Consider the following 23,598-nt stretch of genomic DNA (forward strand, 5'->3'; position numbering starts at 1 on the left):
GGAGAGATTTTTGCTATAGGGTGCGTGCGCTCGCCAGACAGACAGAGAGAGACAGAGAGACAGAAAGCGAGAAATCATCCCCCAGGGGGGGATGGCCGCGCCACAATCCCTTCTTCTTCATTCTCCCTCTTGGGATCCTGGGCACACACACACACGCACCCGGCGTGAGTTTAAGCCATCAGGTCTGGGACTCGAACTGAGGTTGGCTACATGGGAGTCCAGAGACATAGCCATCACGCTAACTGCTGGTTCCCCCATACTACTTCTAAGAACTTACCTGGAGACATTTCAGGGCATGCAAAATCCCTTAGGTTTATGGTTCTTCACCACTATACTTTTACAACAGAAAAAGAATGAAAGCAATAAAATAAAGAAATGATGGTATATGCATACAATGAAATATTATAAAACCTAATGACAAAACCTCATGCCCTGATTGGGAATATCTAGATACTTGATTAGGTGATAAAATAATGTTGTTGAACAGTATGTATAATATACTACCATTCATGTCAAAGACAGAGGGTAATACAAAATATATTCACATTTGCTGGCATATGCTTAAGAGAACTTGGAAGGATATGCCATAAATTATTAATGGTAATTACTTATGTATGTTGAGGAGTAGGGGACATAGGTGGAGGTTTCCACCGAATCCTGTGAAATGCTTTTTAGATTTATTACCTTTATGAATGTATTACTTATGTGAACTCATTCTCCTCCCTCTCCTCGTTATGTCTGGAGTGTAGCTGGAAATTGCTACTGCTATTCTCAGATGATGAGAGAAATTAGTTTAAAGAGAAAACCAATACTGGGACCAGCAGCTAGCATAATAGCTATGTTGCTTGACTCCCATGTAGTTGACCACAGTTTGAGTCCTGGACCCGGTGGCTTAAACTCACACTAGGCACGTGTGCGTGCGTGCCCAAGATCCCAAGAGGAGAACGAATGAGAAGGGATTGTGGCATGGCCATCCCCCCTGGGGGGTGATTTCTCACTTTCTATCTCTGTCTCTCTCTCTCTGTCTTTCTGGCGAGTGCACACACCCTATAGCAAAAACCTCTCCAAAAAAAAAAAGAGAGAGAAAACCAACATTCTGAGGAAGGCAAAATATAGTCCTGGTAAGAACTTAGATTTCTATTTTTTATTTACTTAATGAGAAAGACAGGCGTTTTTGACAGGATCTCACCATTGCAATCTCCTGGCCCAGCCTCCCAGTTAGTCTGCATTACAGGCATATGCCACCTCACCCAGTCTGTTCAGGCTGCTCCAACATCTGAACAACCTCCCCCGTGGCCCCAGCCTCACAGAGAGGGCCCCACCACTCGTGCCACTGAGACTGGGCTCTAGAACCTAATCTTCGATGGTGATATTAGGCTGCTAAATGAACCCACTCTTGCTTCTGTGACTCGTGACTTACCACGTGAGATGTTTTCCTTGTTTAAGTCATTTTGTACAGGGTTACCTGTGAATCAGACGGAGGGAACCCTACCTGATAGACTAAGGCAGTGGGCCACACTCAATCGCACACTTAACCAGTCAGAGAGGGTACGGACAAGCGGCCTATCTTCTTTTTCAGATCCATTAGTCCTTGCCCTGTGACTGTGGCAGAAACACCTTTCCCTTCTAATCTCCAGAACGCTGCTGCGTACCCAGTTGCACTAATTTCACTGTGCTGTGAATTTGGGTTTTGATTATAGTCTCCTACCTGACTGAGCTCTTCAAGAATGGACATCACAAATGATGAACAAACCCCACCATGGCCACATTGCAGCCCGTCTTGTGTACCTCTATTAACTTCTGATTCTAATCTTCTAAGCAAGCAGCAAAATTATGTACCAGGGTCAGCGAGGTGGCAAGGTGGTTAAGGTGGATGGATCCCAGAAGGCCAATTCTGGCACAGTTCAAGTCCCAGACACTGCAGGTTATAAAACATACCAGGTGCATGTGTATGTGTGTGCTCCCAAAACCCCACAAGAATGAAGGAGAGACTGTGGTGTGGCCATCCTCCTTAGACGGTGATTTCTCACTGCCCCCCACTCCCATCAGTCTCTCTCTGGCAAGCATGCATGTCCCATAGTAAATTTAAAAATAAAAAAAGTATGTACCAAAGTTACTTATCCTCTCATTAAACTATCCAAAATAAACAGTGAGGGAGACGAAGGTATGTACTTGAAAGACTCCTTGCAGTTAGGGCGGAGCCACGTGACCAGCAGTGGCCAATGGAGTTAATGACGTTTGCAAGCCAAAGCATATAAAGGGGTGAGGTCTCCACACCAGAGCTCTTCTCCTGTTATGGGGAATATGGAGGCCTCACTTTCCTCCTCTTTTCTCTGACGAATACATTCCTTTATTCATTTTTTTTTTTTACTTTTAATTTTCTTTTTTAGGTTTTTGCCATAGGGTGCATATGCTCACTGGAGAGAGATTGAGAGAGACAGGGAGAGGGAAAGTGAGAAATCATCCTCCAGGAGGAGGGAGACGAAGGTATGTACTTGAAAGACTCCTTGCAGTTAGGGCGGAGCCACGTGACCAGCAGTGGCCAATGGAGTTAATGACGTTTGCAAGCCAAAGCATATAAAGGGGTGAGGTCTCCACACCAGAGCTCTTCTCCTGTTATGGGGAATATGGAGGCCTCACTTTCCTCCTCTTTTCTCTGACGAATACATTCCTTTATTCATTTTTTTTTTTTACTTTTAATTTTCTTTTTTAGGTTTTTGCCATAGGGTGCATATGCTCACTGGAGAGAGATTGAGAGAGACAGGGAGAGGGAAAGTGAGAAATCATCCTCCAGGAGGGATGGCCACGCCATAATCCCTTCTCCACCAGTCTCATCCTGGGATTTGAGGCACACACCCACAAGCGTCCAGTGTGATTTCCAAGCCAGGATTCGATCTGCAGTCAGCCATGTGGAAGTCCAGTGTCCCGATCACTATGTCACCTGCTGTCCCCGTGTGAGCCTTCTCCTGTGTTTGTCTTTCCACTGTACGGTGCGCAGCTCAGGTGTGTGTTTTCCGCCACCACATCCCTAGTACCTGGGAAGGGCACACAGCGGACACAGGGCCAGTATCTACTTTATGAAAAAAGTTCACTTTGCAACATTCTTCTTCACTACCTATTTTTTCATTAATTAGCAGAAAATTTTAATATTTTGACTATACTTAGTAACTGCTTGCTTCAACTACCCTTGGGCTCACTTTGAGAAAAGCAAAGCTTCACTGATGTCAGCACATCCTTACACGTTGAACAAGCTAGGAAGTTACTGTATCTCTGCAGAAGAAAGAAATAAAATAATAAAAGGCACAAGTATTTATAAATATTATCTATTTTCTTACACTAGCTTATTAATGAAGGCATGTATTTCTTAGCAATTTTCTATTTCTGGAAGAGTGGGTTAAGTTTGCGCGTTAATGCTATTAAGTATAAATCAACTGATTCTTTAGGAAATCTGGTACTACCAGTATAAATCATCCTTCTTATAAATTATCTTTACACTGAAATAAAACATTCAGTATTTTTAAATGAGGCGAGGGGCAAGGGATTTTTTTTCTTAATGTAAATTTTTCTTTTGCCTGTGCTGGTTACCAAAACAGTGATACGCAATACAGATCGAATCTACCATATTTTTTTCACAGCTCAAGGGAAAAGTACATATCTAAAGTTAAATAGAAAATGTTGCGGTCTAAGAAAATACGGACATTGCACTATCACCTTTTGATTTTAGCTCCTGGTCTGTCTGCGAACATATCCTTCTCAACATGTGAGTACAATCTCAAAACTTCCTGTCCCTTATAATCCTCTACATAGTTGGTGGTGTGAAGATTAAAGCTTAGCCAATTAGCCACCCACGACAGCTAAGTTAATCACATAATCTTTGAGATGGTCACACAGAGAGTGGAGTACACAATGAATTTTTTTTTTCCTCTTTGCAGACAAAGATTTAACTAATTGTAAGACTCAGCACTGCTCTCAAATATAAAGGGCAGTGGGTCTTACTCTGAAGCTGTGTCATTACAAGCCAGGGCTTATCTTTTTTTAAGAGACACTGTTGCACAGAGACTTCTTTAACAAGCTTCCAAATACCCTCAATTAGCCAACCATTGCTTATTTAGACCGAGGCTGACTGCTTCAGAATAATGACCAGTGATCCGTAAGGCAAAACTAAGAGGCCATCACATGACAGCGAGGCATGCGATTATGCGATGACCACGTTAATGTCTGTGGAAGGGAAAGACTAATCCAAACTGAAGTGTGACAATACTCTTCTCTCCTTAATAAGGCCACATAGGAGGGAGGAGAGAAAGAGGGAGGAAAGGGAGGGCAGAGGGACTCATGGAATATAGGAAGAAGAAAGAGAGAGGGAAAGGTAAACAGGAAGGAGGGAACCAGAGGAAGATGCTCTAGGAAAGAACAGAGGCTCATGAGGCTCCACCCAACTGATAGAATGAACTGATCTTGGGGTACTGCTGTCGGTTATTGCGGGGCTCTGAAACACCACTGACTAAACTAATTCCAGCTCCCTTACAGTGAAAGTGGGGACAGCCCAGCTTTAATGACAAAGTGTGGCATAGAAAGCATGTCTATAACAATTTTTTTTTTTTAATTTGCTATAGGGCGTGCTGTATTGACAAGACTTTCTGGCCAATGTGTTTCTGCAGGTCACAACCTAAGGGAAAGACGTGTGGCTTTGCCTTCCCCCAAAGAGACAAATCCAGACATTAGGAATTGTAGAGGCAAATAAAAATGTCAGAGGACCCCAGAACTATGAATTAACTGTGGGGAAGACTATGGAAATCGTAAGGTCATTGGAGATGACAGAAAAATCAAATGGCAGAGAAGGGGGTAAAGTTTCTTCAAAGATACAGCCGAGAGGTCACTAACAACTGGTATCAGAAAGGACCAGCAGGGACCAGCAGTTAGCGTAAGGGCTATGTCACTGAACTCCCAGGTAGTCAACTGCAGTTCAAGTCCCGGACCTGGTGGCTCAAACTCACACCAGGCATGTGTGTGTGCGTGCCCAAAATCCTGAGAGGAGAATGGAGGAGAAGGGATTGCGGCGTGGCCATCCCCCCGGGGGGTAATTTCTCGCTTTCTGTCTGTCTCTCTCTGTCTTTCTGGCAAGCATACGTGCCCTATAGCAATAACCTCTCAAAAAAAAAAAAGAAAGAAAAAGAAAGGACTAGCCACCTGATGATCAGGAGGCAAGAAGATAGAGTCCACTCTAAAACTGGGGCATGTCAACAACTGGATTAAGATCCTCACAAACGGGTCAGCCAGAAGCACAGTGGTGATGGCGGCTGGATCGCACCTGGCCAACTTTGCAGTTCAAGTCCTGGATGCCATGGCTTGGAAAGTGCACCGGGTGCATGTGCCTGCATGCCCCAAATCCTGAGAAGAGAATGGAGGAGAAGAGACTGTGGTATGACCATCCTCCTCTGGAGGTGAGGGGTGTCTCTCTCCAACAAGTGCAAGTGTCCTGTAGAAAAACAAAAATCCTCGGGACCAGCAGTTAGCATAGTAGCTATGTCACTGGACTCCCACGTAGTCGACCATGGTTCGCGTCCCGGACCCGGTGGCTTAAACTCACGCCAGGCGCGTGTGCGTGCGTGCCCAAGATCCCGAGAGGAGAGTGGAGGAGAAGAGATTGCGGCGTAGCCATCCCCCCTGGGAGGTGATTTCTCGCTTTCTATCTCTCTGTCTCTGTCTGTCTGGCAGGTACATGCACCCTATAGCAAAAACCTCTTCAAAAAAAAATAAATAAATAAAAAGGAAACCTCTTCAAAAAAAAAAAAAAGAAGGCCTCGGTTAAAATAGCTCCAGAGGATCAGTCACTGCCGGCCTTGCTTTCGCTGCTAGAATATGAGACCTTTCAGTAATAACACAACAGGAAGCAAGCTGGGCCCAGAGGAACGAGGATATCAGACAAACAGGGTTTGGAAGGGGGCAGGGGGTAGGGCAGGGGACTAGGCGCAGCACATGGAAGACTGGCCCAAGAGACCAGGTCCCTCTAGAGCACTCAGGGCTATGACAAGAGGGACTGAAGGTCTCTGAAGCAAGAGGGCAGCATGGGCTCCCTTCTCGCCTTACGGAGACAAAGCATTTCACTAATAACATCTTGTATCTATGAAGGTTGGGGGGTTTACAGAGCCCTTCACCTGGCCCTCGCCACATCTGGTCCTAATAGTGAATGCGGGCAGAACATACAGCCCAAGTTTAAGGTCAATGATGTTGAAACGTCTGGGTGATTTCGGGACTAGGAAGGTACAGAGTTGAGTCCTACTAGCTCCCAGTCCTGCTCTTTTTATGATGCAGTGGTAAAGCATTCAGACTGAAATCCAAGCGCTAAGACCAATCAACTTTAGAATCTTGACCCCTTGGAGCCTCAGTTTCTCTTCTTTAAAATGGGTTATTGTGGGACCAGTAGATGGCGTAATGGTTACATCGCTGGACTCCCACATGGTTGACTGTGAATCAAATTCCAGACCCGCCAGATTAAAACTCACGCCAGGCGTGTATGTGTGTGCGTGCCCAAAATCCCAAGAAGAGAATGGAGAAGGGATTGCGATGTGGTCATCCCTCCTGGAGGCTGATTTCTCATTTTCTGTCTCTCTGCCTCTTTCTGTCTCTCTGGTAAGAGCACATACCTTATAGCAAATAAATAAATAAATAAATAAATCTCTCATTAATTAAAAAAAAAAAAAGGCTATTGTAAAGTGTTCCAGAGCAAACATAAATAGAGCTTTGAACAGTGCCTGGCACACGGCTAACAGAAAGTTATTAATATCATTATTACTGAGTCACCAGAATTCATGATGCGTTTTTTCTATGCAAAAATGTGTCATGACTTTTCTAACGACCCAATAGTACACCATGACACAAATGATGGTTCAACTCTGCCACCTATCAGAATCCCTGGGGACTTGCCCCCAGCCTAACTGCTATCAAAGCTCACGGCACACTACAAATCAGATACCGCAAGCATATGCTCCAGACCCTTGCATTGCGGGCTGTTCTGTTTTGTTATTCCGTTGGGTACTTCTGATGCAAAGCGCCACAATTAAGAACCAATGAGGGCCGGTTCAGGGGCGCAATGAAAATGTGCTGAACCCCCATGGCGACTGAGGTTCAAACACCGAATGGGCCAACGGAGGAGTCAGGCCCAGTTAGCCTGAAACGGCCTCGGGCAGAGCACACATGCAGGTGTCCAAGACCCAGCGGGCTGAAGGAATGAAGGACGGCGCTGCGGCATGACCAGACCAGACCGTGTGGGGTGCCTGTCTCTCCCTGTCCCTCTCCTCTTCAGTGCGCACGTACACCACCATACACGAAGGGAGAAGATGGAGCAAAAGCTACGAAAGCACTATTTCTCCAAAGACTGCATGCGTTCAAGTCACCAGATGATCTGGTCAGAACAGGCTTTACAGCCGCAGGTCTGGACTGAGGTCTGAAATTCTGAATTTCCAGCCTGATTCCAGCAGAGGTGGATGCTGCTCCTCTGTAGGCCAGACTCTGCATAGCCTGGATTTGGAGGTAATCCCGACAGACAACACGGTGATAGGAGGACAGGCCAGAGGGGACCAAAACACGAGAACCAACAAAACCCACGAAGATCTAAGTTGGCCCCTTCAACATCATTAAGTGACACAATTAGTGAAGAGTACTAATCAAGGACTGAAGTGACGCTGTAATCCAGGGCCCAGCGAGGCTGATCCAAACAGGGAGGTCCTGGGTTCACATCCAGAGACCTCCTTGAGTACACGGGGCACACGCCTGCCTATGCTGTGGGGCTGGCTGAGACGGGCGGTGGGTCACGGCATCCAGGCCCCAGTGGGGGTGCTGTCTCTCTCACTCACAGAATAAACAATGTTTAAAAAAAGAAAAAGAGCACTAAGCAGTCTGACATGGAGCAGACTTTTCTCCAGCAGTAACTTACGCTTTATCAAGACAGCCTCCCCCACTCCCAAGAAGAACTATGTAAATGCCTTCTCTTCCTTCAGGCTGTCCATCTCTCCACTTGACCTTATTCACCATGAAATGTCTTCCCCCACAACTGTGCCCTTAATTTCTTGCCGAAAAAGATCACGTCTCGGTCCAGCAAGTAGCGTGGTGATTAGGGCACTGGACTCCCATGTGGTGCCCCATGGTCTGAGTCCCGGACCCAGCAGCTTGAAATCTGTCTCTCCGGTGAGTACATGTGCCCTACAGCAAAAATCTCTTAAAAAGGAAACAGACACTTCCTTCCCTGTAAAGACTCTTCGTGAAAGATGGTGTTTTCTTCTTCACTTTTGTTTCCCCGGCTCACCTGTTCTAGCTCACCAATCTAGATGACCACCCTCTTCCACTTCTGGTACCCCTATACCCACAGGACTGAACACTGCCGGAGAGATACCGGAAGCCACAATAAATTGGCCCACAGGAGTCGTCTGTCTTCATTTAGAGGCCCTGCCCAGGACCCTGCCAAGAGACTATCACTGCTTCTCTCTCCTGGATTCCTTGGCTTTGCTGCTCCATGGAAAAGATGTAAAATTCCACCCAGCTTGCTCTGTTTTGTAACTTCTTTCTGAGAAGCTTGGATCATCTGGTCCAGAGAAGACTGGGATTGGCAGGAAATGTTTCCTCCTCTTCAGCCTGTCCTAGGGCAGCGGTTAGACCTGGTTACCTATCAGAATCACCTGGAATCCCCACGCTGCCTTCACAGTCTGGATGGAGTCTGCTAATGTGCTGCTAGGGTTAAAAACCATTGCCCTGGGGCCAGCAGGTGGCGTGGTGGTTAAGGTGCTGGCTTTGAGTCCCAGACCTGGTGGCTTGAAAATCCCACCAGGTGCATATGTGTGTGAGTGCGCACAATCCTGAGAGAAAAACGGAGAAGGGATTGAGGCATAGCCATTCCTCCCTGGAGAGTGATTTCTCATTTTCTCCGTCTCTGTCTTGCTCTGGTGAGTGCATGTGACCTATGGCAAAACAAACAAAAAACCCCGCCAACTAAAGAACGAAACCATTGCCCTTGTAAAGCCGTATAATCCCTAAGAAACACAAAGCACAACCTGCTTCTCTCCACAATACATGCATCATCCTGGGGCCAGCAGGCAGCGTGGCGGCTAAGGTGCTGGACTCCCACATGACTTTCTGATTTAAGTCTTAGACCTGGCGGCTTGCTTTCTCATTCTCTCATTCTCTCTCTCTCTCTCTGTCTCTTTCTGGTGAGCATGCATGCCTTATAGCAAATTTTAAAAAAGAAGAAAAATTAAATTAACACCTCAAACAAAATTTAAAGAAAAATTATGCATCACCCTTAGCCAGGAAGAGGAAAAGTGGCAAGTTTCTATCCAAAGCTCATTTCTTTCTGTGATGGTTCCCACATAGAAACTAATGGAGCTTTCAAAGCAAGGGAGAAGCCAGTTTTAAAGATGTAACAATCTATGGCTCATTAACTTCAACCCTGGAAAGCTGGACCACTTGCTGGCTCTGTAGACTGTGAATCACTCATTGGCAAAGAAAGGAGACACAAATCCAACCGCCTTGCTCCTCGGCCTTCATGACCCGCGGACCAGTCTTATTAGGACACATTTTTTTCTTTTTTTCCTCTCTCTCTCTCTCTCTCTTTTATTTATTTATTTTTCTTTAGAGAAGTTTTTGCTATAGGGTGCATGTGCTCACCAGAAAGACAGAGACACACAGAGAGACAGAAAGTGAGAAATCACCCCCAACCCCCCAAGAGGGGATGGCCATGCCACAATCCCTTCTCCTCTGGGGATATTGGGCATGCAAGCACACACGCCCAGTGTGAGTTTAAGCCACCGGGTCCAGGACTCGAACCACGGTCGACTACATGAGAGTCCAGCAACATAGCCATTATGCCAACTGCTGGTCCCAGGACACATTTTTTTCAATGTGCCACATTATAAATAAAACCTCATTGTCCCCCATAGGTAAGTAGTGACTTCAGAAGTTTTAGAGGGCAGTTAGGAAAGCAGAAAACTCAGCCAAAGAATGCAAAAGAAATGTCCCGACTTCGTCTGTATGCCACCTAAATAGCTCTCCCCAAGGCAGGAGTCGGCTGCACATGCCCAGTTTACTAAATCTAGAAAAGTCATGAGAGCTAAATTGAAGAGAAAAGTACAGTCCAACGCTGTGAATGGGCAGAATGTGTTTTCCCAGGCAGAGGAAGTAAGCCATTCCGGAAACAGCCGCAGTATCTGCGAATGAATCTTCGCCCACCACGTGATCCCTGCAAATGAAAACGCCATACCTGATGAGATCTGGCTCGGCACCCTCATTCTTAAAGGATGCCAGGAGTAGTCTCTCCCGTGTTACAAGATCATCCAACAGGTTCTGTCTTCGATCCCCTTCCAGTTGTGTTCTGCAGACATCTCGTTAAGGTCCAACAGTGGATGAATGGCCTCATTTTACCTATTTCAGTAGTACGTGAACTCTTCAAGTCAGCTGTGGTTTTGACAGACTCTACTACTAGCCAGAAGGGACCTGAGCCGCTCTTCTGCCTTTCCCGCGCTGACCTTCACCTTCATTGATGCTTCAGGTAAAAGACCTTGACAGCACCATCCCGGGGGACTGATCAGCACTGACAGACATCACTGTGCAAGCCTTGTCATGCAGGAGTACACAGGCAGGTATTATTTTCCTCTTAGTGACCAACGTTTAAATGACTTCCCCTGTCAACAAGGCTGTCTGGCTCAGTGAGTCCTTAGGTTTTGAGTTCTCGGTGTGAGAGTTCAAGGGTGTCTCTCTGCATATTAATATCCAAAGATACTCTATTTAAAAATGGGGGCAGCCAGGGCCAGCAGGTGACGTGGTAGTTAAGATGCTGGATCCCATATGGCCAACTTGGCAGTTCAAGTCCTAGCCTAAGAACACACCTATGTGTGCCCAAAATCCCAAGAGAAGAATAGAGAAGAAAAGATTGTGGCATGGCCATCTCCCTGGGGGGATGATTTTTCTTTCTATCTATCTATCTATCTATCTATCTATCTATCTATCTATCTATCTATCGATCTCTAGTGACTACACACCCTATGACAAAAAAAAAAACTATAATAAATAAATGAAAATGAAAAAAATGGTGGAGGAGGTCCTTTATATTACCCTCTTCCATATGAACACTATTAACATACTTAGAATATATTTTGTATAGTGCTACCTTATGCAACTAATTTACTCTAAAAAATGTTAGTATCAGTTCATTTTTTAAACACACTGTGTGATCTTTAAAAAAAAAAATTACAAGGAAGGGCCCACAGGTGGCATGGTGGTTAAGGGTGCTGGATTCCCACATGGCCAATGGCGGTTTGAGTCCCGGACCTGGCGACTTGCTTTCTCTCGCTCTCTCTGTCCCTCTCTAGTGAAATTTAAAAATAAATAAATAAATAAATAAAGTTAGCTAGGATCATTCTGTTTAAAAATGACAAAGAAATAATCACACTTTAATGAGTTATTAGTATGCATGCTGGACTAAGAATCCCAAGTGCAAAGTAGTCCTATTTTGACCACAATCTATGATCTTAAATCAGTTATTTCACCTTTTCGGATTTCTGCTTCTTTTCATAAAAGGATTTCAAAACGTTCTCAGACTCCTTGTAAATGAAAACATCATACCTGGTTAGATTTGGCTGTGCACCCTCATTTTTCAAAAAGAATTATTGATTTAATTTTATTATTATTATTTTAAAATTTTTCTACAGGGTATACACACTCACCCGAGAGAGAAAGAAAGAGAGAAAGCAAGCGGCCAGGGATTCGGGGACTTTGAATCACAGTCAGCCATGTGGGAGGCCCAGCACCTTAACCACCATATCATCTGTGGCCCTGCACCCTCATTCTTAGAGGATGCTAGACATACAAGAATGGAAGTACAATTTTGTTGTTAAAAAAGAAAAACTTAGAAATCCATGAATGGCTCTTTTTATTAAGAGCATTTACCATGAACTTTTTGAAGACATCTCAGTCATAGCACCAGGTAATCACATACACCTTTTCCAGTGCAGTTCATTAAGTAATGGCTAAAAAGCAAATCAGGAATAATTCCAGAGTTTTATACACATGCTTTCTCAAAGTAAACAACACAGATTCTTCTAGGCTGAATTGTGTGTGTGTGAGTGTGTATGTGTGTGTGTGTGTGTGTGTGTGTGTGTGTTTCAAAAAACAAGTTAAGGAAATACTGAAAGAGAAAACCACTGCAATAAATGTAAAAAGTGGGAAAAGTTAATCAAACTCTTTGAATGGGCACATCTGACACAAGACATAAAAAGTACACACAGGGGCCAGCAGGTGGCATGGTGGTTAAAGTGCTGGACTCCCACATAGCTGACCATAGTCCGAGTCTTGGACTTGGCAGCTTGAAAATTACATGGGCACGTGTGCATGCACGCCCAAAACCCTAGGAAGAGAATGAAGAAGAGATTGCAATGTGGTCGTGCCCCTGGGGGATGATTTCCACTTCCCTCTCACCATCTCTCTCTCTGTCTCTCCCCAACAAGCGCACACAACCTATGACAAAAATTAAAAATATATATATTTTTAATAAATTAATAAGTTAATTTATTAAAAATAAATAAACACAAAAACAAGCCACCTCAACTGGATTTTACCTGACTTACTTTTTTAAAAGTGCTGTTGGCTTTATTAGAACTAAAATGCTGGTGATTCAAAGTAGCCCCTGTTACGATCTGGATGGTGGGATAGCAGTTAACATGGGATGCTCCATAAGGCCATCCCACTTGGGAAGTTTCCAGGTCTATGTCTAGAGACTTCCCTGAGTACACTGGTCACACGTGCACACGTGATCCGGGGCTGTCTGAAGGCTGGGAGTGCACTGTGGCATCATGACTGTACTAAGCATGCTCTCTCTCTCATGGAAGAGAGAAACTTTAAAAAAAACGCAGCAATTTAATTATCCAGTCTTAGTAATAATAGCAAGACATTTATGAGACTGTAATTTGATATTGACACTCTTTTTTTTTTGAGTGGGCGTGTGTGCTCGCCAGAAAGACAGAGAGAGACAGAGAGACAGAAAGTGAGCAATCAACCCCCCAGGGGGGATGGCCACACTGCAATCCCTTCTCCTCCATTCTCCTCTCGGGATCTTGGGCATGCACGTACACGCACCCAGTGTGAGTTTAAGTCACTGGGTCCGAGACTCAAACCCGGTTGACTACATGGGAGTCCAGCAACATAGTCATTACGCCAACTGCTGGTCCCGATACTTCTTTTTTAAAAGAAAGATATAAAACATTGCATTTAGGCCTAAAACATTTCTGAGAAACTGGCAGATTTAAGTGGTGGCATCATCACTGTGTGGGCAGGAATACCACAGCCCCGGGAATCTATAATTTTGGTGCTAATTTTGCATAGGAAAGAGCTAGCTAGCTAACAAAATAGTAAACCAGGCAAAAAATCTTCCCCAGTAACAGAGAGAAGTTAGAAAAATCTTAAACACCCCTGACCAACATAGCTAAGCAGTACTAATGGCTTTCGATATTAAAATAATAAATGATTGAACATTCCAAAATGTCACACTAGATCAAATTACTACCATTACTTTTCTACTCTGGCTTGACAACAGTCACAAAGTACCCCACCTTGGAAACCAGGAAGTAGTGAAAGTAAGAAAAAGCGAGAGTGTGTGCTTATATGCTTCCCTTGTATTAATTAAAAGGCCAATTAGGAGTTCCCCTGTAGCCCAGCAGTCAAGGGAGCAGGATCCCACATGGCTGACAGTGGTCTGAATCTCAGCTCCAAAGGCTTGAAAAAGACATCTGGTACAGGAGCCCCAAATCCTGACAGGATGGAGAAATGAAGGGACTGCAGTGTGACCATGCCTCATTGGAATCAGCTTTCTGCCTCTCCTTCTGTTTCTGGTGAGCCCACTTGTCCTCTGGAAATTAGAAGAAATAACAAGAATTGACTGGTAGCATGGTGGTTAAGGCAGCTGGATCCCACACGACTGACTACGCAGTTGAAGTCCTAGACCTGGCGGCTTGAAAAACACGCCAGGCACATGTACGTGCATGGCAAAATCCTGAAAGGAGAATGGAGAAGAGATTACAGCATAGTCATCCCCTCAGGGATAATTCTCCCTCTCTCCTTCCCTCAAGCGCACACACTAGATCACCTGATAGCAAATTAAAAGAAGGAAGGAAGGCAGGAAAAAACAGGGCCAGATATTATTCTTTTTAATCAATGCAATAACAAGAATAAACATTGCTATATTTTAACTTAATAATAAATTGTCAGTAAGATAAAAGGCTTTCCTTCTTTGACAGAAAGTGGAAGAATATGGAAGATTTACTGCTGAGTGAAGCAAGCCAGGCTATGAGGGAGAGACACTGTATATCCCCACTTAATATATACCGAGTGTCTGCACTCTATGACTGAAACTGATTGACTAAAGGATATAGAAACATAGTAAATGGATGTGAATACCAGATACAGTGTGTGTGAAAGAGTAGGGTCTGAGGAAGGACATTTAGTAGAAAAATAGAGAGGCAAAGCATTGATGGGACAAAGAAATGTGGTATTATCTGTTGAAGATAATTTTATAGTTTTGTCAACTGGAATAGGGAGAAATGTTCACATGTTGGAATATTCACTTTGTAAGCTAAATTATGTGACTGAATGTACAAAAGAAAATGAAATAAAAAATATATAAAAAAAAAACCAGGAGCTATGACAAGATACGTACAGGATAACATGAAAATTTTAATATATTGTGACTTTCTCAATGACCTAACAGACAGCCTTGTCTCATACTATGCACAACTGACCCCAGCAACCTTTGGTTGGGATTTCAGTATCCAATAACCCAAACAAAGTTATACTGAATCCAGTATTATAATTAAGCATAGACTCAAATGACTTAGGGATTTAAACATGAAAGTGCCAAAGTATTATTAGAAGACAGAGAAGATTGGGACCAGCAGATGGTGTAACGGTTACCTCACTGGCTGACTGCGATATGAGTCCAGGACCTGGAGGCTTAAAACTCACGCTGGGTGCATGTGTCCAAAATCCACAAGAGGAGAATGGAAGAGAAGGGATTATGGTATGGCCGCCCCTCTGGGGTGCATGTGCCCTATAGCGAAAATCTCTCCAAATAAAAGACAACAAAGGGAACTCTTTAATCATCTCAGTGTAGAAAAAAATCCTTCTAGGCAAGACTGAAAACCTATAAGCCATGAAGGAAAACCTAGAAGCCACTTATAAAATTTTAAATATCGGGGCCAGCAGTTAGCGTAATGGCTGTCTCTGGACTCCCATGTAGTAGACTGTGGTTCGAGTCCTGGACCCGGTGACTTAAACTCACGCAGTGCACATGTGCATGCATGCCCAAGATCCCGAGAGGAGAATGGAGGAGAAGGGGATAGCAGTGTGGCCATCCCCCCGGGGGTGATTTCTCACTTTCTGTCTCTCTATCTCTCTCTGTCTTTCTGGTGAGCGCTCGCGCCCTATGGCAAAAACCTCTCCAAAAAAAATAAAATAAATAAAATAAAAGTAAAATTTTAAATATCTATAAAATGAAATGTCAAATTATTAGTGGCAAATTAAAAAAAGAAAAAGACAAAGGGCATAACAGTACACAGAAAAAAAAAAAAACACATTAATACCTCTACTCAAATGAAAAGACATTCAGTTTCCCACTAGCAAAAGAAATGCAAACTGAAACACAATCCCACTTTCACCTATCAGATCGGATGACTGAGAAAACACAGCTACAGGACTGAGGAAGCAAGCGCCCTCCTACATTCTTGGTGGAGATGTGAACAGGTTCGACCAGTTGCCAGACTGCCTTACAAATATGTAACAAGATCGAAAAGGCACATCCTTCCCACAGGAATATCTCCCACTATGTTCAGACCCTGTCCGGTGGGCTCAGAACCGTAGCACTGTGTACAACGGCCAAATACTGGAAACATCCCGGATGTCCAGCAATAAGGAACTGGAACATCTATGCAATGAACTGTTTTGCAGCCTAAAAAAAAAGTAATACAAAGTGGCTTAAATACTGACGATATTATCATTTATGAGCACTAAGCGCTGACATGAAGTAGTTAATATGATAACCTCCAGCATATGGTGTTAAACCAAAAACAAAACAAAAAATAGAAAAAGAGAGAGAAAGTTAATAACAGTAGCAAGGAGCCAAACAGTGGATAGTATGCTCCTATTATGTCAAAAAAAAAAAAATCAGATAGATGGGCCAGCAGATGGTATAGAGGTTAAGGTGCTGGATCCCACATGTCTGACTCCACGGTTCAAGTACCAGATCTGGTGGCTTGAAAAATCATGCCAAGCACATACGCACATGTACCCGAAGGCCCAAGAGGAGACTAGAGGAGAAGGGATGGCCATGTGGCCATCCCCCCCAGGGTGACTTCTCAACCCCTGCCCCAATCTGCTGAGGACATGTGCTCTAGAACAAATCCAAAACAGAACTTAGATCAGACAGACATCTATGTCTGTGTATACACAGAAAATTTCTGGATATAAAAGTAACAGCCTGTAAGGAAGGGGAACCTGGGATTCAGGGTGTGAGGGAAACTTACTTTTCACTGAATACTGCTTTGTACTGTTCAATCTACCATATGATAATTAATAAAAACACAAATTTCAGAACCATAAGTACAGTATGATCCTTTTATAGTTAAAAGAATTTCATAGGGTTGGCCCTGTGGTCTAGTGGTTAAGGGAGCCATATCCTGCATGGCCAATCACATTTTGAATCCTGGCCTGGATCCTTAAAACACACCAGCAATGGAGGAGAGAGGGTCAATGCGTGTGCATGTGCACCCACACGCCCTGGCCGGATAGAGAAATGGGAGAGTCTGCAGTGTGAGCATGCCCCACTGAGATGGGGGGAGACTTTCACCCTTTCTTTCACTCTCTCTGTCTTTCCGTTATAATGGCAATTTAAAACAAACAAAAAAGAATTCGACATCTACATATGTGCATATTTCATGCTTAGAAAAGTCTGGAATGATAGATACTGCTGTTAACATTGTCAACTGTGAAAAATGAGATGGGATAGGATGGGGATGAAGAAGACAGAGAGTGGAATCTCAGAAAAACTAACAACAGTAAGAAGCATAAAAGGAGAAAGGTCTTCTTATAGTAAAAATAAGGTAAGTTTTAAAATGTAGCAGATACCAGCTACAAATTTAAGTTAAAATAAAGCATGCACTAACGATTGGGACCAGGCACGGTGGAGTGGTAACAGGAGGGGTGCTGGGCCCAAGTTCCAGGACTCCCTCTGTACACTTGGTGTGTGCGTGTGCACGTGTGTGTGTGTGTAGTGTGTGGTGTGCGTGTGCACGTGCACCCGTGCTCAGGGCTAGCTGATCCATGGGTGGATCACGGTGTGAAGACTCTGGGATGCCTGTCTCTCTCTTTTTCTGCCTCTTGTGCAGAAGAAATAAACTAAAAAAAAAAAAGAAAAAAAAATGTACTAATACTTAAAGAACATCAACCCACCCTTTCTGCTCTGGGGAACAGCTTTTCTTGCCCCATCCTTCTGGGTCTGCCCGCCTACCATCCTAGGGGCTTCTCCACCTGAGGATCCCAGCACTGCTCACTTAACTTTGCCACTTCTTAGAATCCTGTTAAAAATAATACTGGTAACACTAAAGCAGAATAGCCCAAGAGACTCTCTGGAAATCTGGGAAAATTGGAAAACTAGCCAATTAGGAAAACTGCCTCTTTCTATTTTAATACATTGAGAGAACACAGCAGAAAGAGAGGGGTAGAAGGGGAGTAAATAGATCAATGGGCCATATGCACAGTACACTTACTGTAATAGGCTGATTTTATTTTTTTAATTTATTTATGTCAGGTTTTTGCCTTAGGGCATGTGCATTTGCCTGAGAGAGAGAGACAGAGAAAGGGAAAGTAAGAAATCACCCCTGAGGCAGAATGGCCACACCACATCCCTTCTCCTCCCTTCTCCTTTTAGGGTTTTGGGCACGCAAGCACATACACCAGGCATGATTTTCAAGCTGCCAGGTCTAGGACTCGAACTGTGGTCAGCTGTGTGGGAGTCCAGTGCTTTAACGACTATGTCATTTGCTGGCACTTGCATCGAGTTAATGTTAATAAGAGGTCAAAAACAAACAAACAAATCATCCAGGCAACGATCTATGCTGCATATCTGAGACACTTAGGTAAAGGAGGGGAGTGGGACCAGGCTGTGCCTGAGTTTAAGAAGAACAAGGGATCAGCAAGTGGCATAATGGTTATGTCACTGCACTCCAATGGAGTTGATCGTGGTTTGAATCCCGGACCTAGCAGCTTAAAATTCACTCCAGGAGCATGTGCGTGCATGCTCAAGATCCCTAGAGGAGGCTGGAGAAGAAGGATTCTGGCATGACCATCCTCTGGGGGGTGGGATACTTTCTCGCTTTCTGTTCCTGCCTTTGTCTCTCTGGCACGTGCACACACCCTATGACAAATAGCTCTCTTAAAAGAAGAAGAAGAAGACCTAGAACATAGGACGTATAGCCAGCCAGTGTAGGGACTTCCTCTTTCACCACCAAAGCATGAATAGACAAAGGAAAAGGAAGAACTAACTTCCATAATAACTGTAAGCTTATAAAGGAAATCAGATCTTGGTTTCTTCTTTTTTTCTTTCTTCTTTTAATAGCTAGAGGCCACGTGTGCTTCCCAGAGACAGAGAGAGGGAGAGAGCACCCCCAATGGGGCATGGTCATGTCACAATCCCTTCTTCTCGATTTCTCCCCCCTTGTCAGGATCTGGGGACTACAAGCAAACCCTGTATTTTTCAAGCCTTCAGAGCTGGAGTTCAAACCACAGTCAACAGTCACCCACGTGGGATCTGGTTCCCCTAACCACTAGGCTTCAGGGCTAGTCCAGACCCCGATTTCATATTCTCAACACCTAATACCTACTGTTGAGCCCAGCTTCTCCTCTGTAACCCGGGAATTAGCACCCTGAACCACAGATGGAGGGGAGCAAATGTGCAGGAACATGCAAGGGCACTCCGCCCCACTCCGAGCCTGGGATTGGCTCTATATTTGGTAGAAGGCTTAAGAATTTAGGTAAGGGGACCAGCAGACATAGTGGTTACATCACTGGACTCCCCACATGGCCAACTGCATTTCAAGTCCCAGACCCAGTGGCTTGAAATTCAGGCCAGCTGCATGTGTGAGCGTGCCTAAGATTCCCAGAGGAGAATGGAGGAGAAGGGATTGCGGCGTGACCATCCCCTCTGGGAGGAGAGTTCTCACTTTCTGTCTCTATGTCTCTCTCTGTCTGTCTGGCGAGCGCACATGCCCTATAGCAAAAACCTCTCAAAAAAAAAAGAATTTAGGTAAGGGGACCAGCAGACATAGTGGTTACATCACTGGACTCCCCACATGGCCAACTGCATTTCAAGTCCCAGACCCAGTGGCTTGAAATTCAGGCCAGCTGCATGTGTGAGCGTGCCTAAGATTCCAAGAGGAGAATGGAGGAGAAGGGACTGCGACGTGGCCCTCCCCCCGGAGGGTGATTTCTCACTTTCTGTCTCTCTGGTGAGCACATTTCTATAAGATATTTCTCTCAGGAAAAAATAAATAAATAAAGAATTTAGGTTAAGTCTTACTTTGTGAATGAATTGCTCTGGAAAGAGAAGTTTGCGAATAACATGCCAGGACAAGAAAAATGCAAGGAGACAGTTTAAGGTTTTGGAGGCCAGAAGACTATTAAAAACTTATAAACTAGGCCAAGTCCTTACCTTTCTCAAAGCACTGAATATATTTTCAAGTACTATTTTAATACCATCATTATCTGTGTGCTTACATGATTACAAATTCCACAAAGGAAGGACTGTGTGTAAATTCCCAATGGGAACTGTAATTTTTACAAACATAATAAATAGCAGCTAATCCTCAGGTCTCACTACAGGTGAAGCATCTTCTACAGACTAATAATCTAATCCTGGCAACAACCTTACAAACCAGGCAGGGAACTGCCCATTACACATTTTTCTAGGTACGGTGTTCAAAAAAACCCAAAAAGCAAAAACTACAACCTGGGCTGGCCCAGTAATGCAGTGGTTCAGTGCTAGGCGTTGGGAATCAGATCCCACAGCTGACTCAGATAAAATTTCAGCCCCATCGCTTGAGAAAACATACCAAGCCTGTGTGCATGTATGCCCAAGACCCTGACAGGAGGGAGAAGTGGAAGAAAAAGGACTGTAGCATTACTGTGCCCCACGGTGGGGGGGTGGGGGACGGGGGTGTCCCTCTCTCTCTTTCCCCCCAATGAGAAAAAAAAAAAAAAACTATATACTTCTACTATCAAAAAGGCAAGGGGAACCAGCAGTTAGCGTAAAGGTTATGTCGCTGGATTCCCACGTAGTCGACCGCGGTTCACGTACCGGACCCGGTGGCTTAAAACTCATGCCGGGCGCGTGTGCGTGCGTGCCCAAGATCCCGAGAGGAGAATGGAGGAGAAGGGATTGCGGCGTGACCATCCCCCCTGGGGGGTGATTTCTCGCTTTCTGTCTCTATGTCTCTCTCGGTCTGGCGAGCGCACGCGCCCTATAGCGAAAATCTCTCCAAAAAAACAAAAAAGGCAAGAAAATTTTATCACCAAAACTAGAAAGGGGGCCAGCAGGTGACATGGAGGTTAAGGCAGCTGGATCACACATAGCCAGTGACACAGTTCAAGTGCCGGACCCGGTAGCTTGAAAAATACATTGAATGCATGTGTGTGCATGCCCAAAATCCTGAGAGGAGAATGGAGGAGACAGGATTGTGGTGTGGCCATTCTCCCCGAGAAGGTGATTTCTCACTTGCCCTCTTTCTCTCTCTCCATCTCTGTCTCTCTTCAGCAAATGCATGCTCCCTGTAGCAAAAACTAACTTAAAAAAAAAAAAACTAAAAAGGACCATGGAACAGACTATAAGTTGGAAAGTTTCTAGCAACATAAATAATATCTTTGTTTTATTTTTCTGGTGTCACCAAGCTCTAGTGAAAACTGTCATGGACATAGTGCCAGAGAACCACCTCAACTCACTGGAGCAACTCACGGACGCCTCTAAAACCCGTTCAGTCGCCTCTCCATGCCGACACTCACACCGGTTTCCTGTGTAATGACTCCCATATTTACCTATCTACCTTTTTGCCCCACAATACGGAGTTGAGAAAAGTTATTTCTAGATTTTAAAAGTTATTTCCACAGGCCTTCTCCCAAGATACCAAAAGATCTTCTGATATTGAACTCCTCTGCAAGGAGATTTTTAAAAGGATCTTTAAAGAAGTAGAAATGCTGCCTGAGAAAACTAGTCTAAGAGCAAGCTCCACGTAAAGCCAACCCTGAGAATATTTTTAGTGCTACCTGAAAGTTCACGTGCAGCCTCTCGTGACCCACACCTTCTCTCAGCTGGTGAGGGAATTATAATTCCTACCGCGAAGCAGTGCTGGGAGCAGACGTTGATGTTCTTCAACAATTTAAACCTCTCTGGCTACAGAACAGACAGGGACACTTCGGTTTATTAATTGCAAACGAACAGATTGGAATCTCATTCTAACGTCACATTTATTCTTGCTCGGAGAAAAACACTCTTTTAGGAAACAGCACAACATAACCGCATCCCATGCATTTAATTGTCTAGAGTGCATTTTCATAGGATTTATCTTTCTGGCAACTCCTAATGTTCTTTGGAAAACTTGACTAACGCAGACGAGCATAAATTTATTAAGTCGAGTACCATAAACTCTAACTACCCAGCATCGTAAGGAAATATGGTATTCAAATATTTCGCCCAACGTTACCTTAAGAAAGGATTAAAAAGTCACTCTATTGGTGATTTACGGACAGAAATTTTTCTAAGAATTACAACATCATCAAGTATAGCAAATACTGAACGCTGTTTAATCTTTCTGATGATTAGAAGGTTCCTGAGGATTTGCATCATACACAGGATTTGTCCTGGCACAGTGACAGCGTGCCTATTAGTGCAGAGGTCTAGCTGAAGACATGCCAGGTGACAGCTGACTGGATGATTTCTATGAAAGCAGAATTCTGTTTTTAAACAATTCACTTTGGGGCCAACAGCCCTGTGTCTGAACCTAGTTCTTTGGCAGAACCCTGGAGGGTCCTGGGCACGTTCTAAAGTTCTAAAGGGTCCTTCTCCTCAGTAGGAAAAATAAAAACACCTCTGCTGGGATGCTGGATTCTCTGTCCAATTTCATCAGCAACCTGAGGTGCTAAGTTTGACTCGGCCTCCAGACCATTTTTGTAAAAAAGGAAAAGAACCACCAAAATACAGCAGTAATCGGAGGCTGGTAGGCCTGCCCAGCTGCTACGTGCTGTCTCGTAAATCTGGAGGATAACTGCCACACAGCATTTGAAATATTTGGGAAGAGGAGAGAGGTTAAGGAAGGGAGGGTGGAGAAGAGGAGGAGATAAAAAGAGCCCTTGGTAATATAGAAGCTACCTCCTCCTTTCCATTCTATCAAAACAAAACAAAACAAAAACCCAAAACTGGCCACCCTGAAAACATATACAGAGGTTTATGAGCGCCCCCGTGGGGTGAATCATCTGAATGCCATTCCTAGATCTGGCTGCACTTACAGTAGAGAGACGCAATTAACAGAAAAAATAAGTAAGATTTCAAAGAATGCTGTTATATTACAACCGAGTTTTAATTTTCCTAGGAAATCCTTAATTATCTACAATAGGTTCCCGAAATGTCTTTGCCATTGTTTTAACACTAACAGAACACTACGCATTAACACTAAGGCATGATGCTTAATTCAGTAATTTAAGAAGTTACTTTGTGGGGACAGAAGACAGCATAGTGCTTATGTTGCTGGGCTCCCACATAGTCAACCGCAGTTCGGGTCCTGGACGCGGCAGCTTCAAAATTACACCAGGCATGTGTGCGTGCATACCCGAGATCCCATGAGGGTAACAGAGAAGGGACTGCAGTGTGGCCATCTCCCCTTGGGGGTGATTTCTCACTTTCCCTCTCACTTTATCTGAGAGTGCATGTGCCCTACAGCAAAAAACCCTAGAAAGAAAGAAAGAAAGAAAGAAAGAGAGAGAGAGAGAGAGAGAGAGAGAGAGAAAGAAAGAAAGAAAGAAAGAAAGAAAGAAAGAAAGAAAGAAAGAAAGAAAGAAAGAAAGAAAGAAAGGAAAAGAAAAGAAAAAAGAAAAAAGAAAGAAGAAAGAAGTAATTCTGAGATCACCACAAAACCAAAACTCGATGAACTTTTAGCAGATGATCAAACTGTAAGCAATTAAGAAAACAAAATCAAGTATTACTGAAGCATGCCTATATGCTATTATTAATAATGAGTAGAAATTACTAATAGAGAAAAGTGAAAATTCTTGGGGCCAGCTGATGGCATTGCAGGTGAGGGCACTGGATCCGACACGGCCGACTGTGACTGAAGTCCTGGATCTGGTGGTTCAAGAAGCACTCTGCGCATGTGTATGTGCACCCCCCAAACCTGAGAGGAGACTAGAAGAGACTGTGCATGGCCATGCCCCTGGGCGGTGCTTTCTCACTTTCCCTCTCTCCACCTCCCTCTCTCTGTCTCTCAGGGGAGGGCGCATGCCTTATAGCAAATCTACAAAGGTAAG

At 44.2% G+C, this 23,598-nt stretch overlaps 1 protein-coding gene across 1 annotated transcript in view; it reads right to left on the reverse strand.

Moving 5' to 3' along the window:
• Positions 1-23,598, reverse strand: part of STX8 (syntaxin 8) — a 376,642-nt gene that overhangs the window by 334,600 nt on the left and 18,444 nt on the right. The window contains exon 4 of the mRNA XM_006156403.3: positions 10,250-10,360. Within this exon, the coding sequence (XP_006156465.1) occupies positions 10,250-10,360 (111 nt within the window). The remainder of the gene's footprint in view (positions 1-10,249; positions 10,361-23,598) is intronic.

Source organism: Tupaia chinensis, unplaced genomic scaffold, assembly GCF_000334495.1.
Source record: "Tupaia chinensis unplaced genomic scaffold, TupChi_1.0 Scaffold000493_1, whole genome shotgun sequence".
NCBI classification, from domain to species: domain Eukaryota; kingdom Metazoa; phylum Chordata; class Mammalia; order Scandentia; family Tupaiidae; genus Tupaia; species Tupaia belangeri.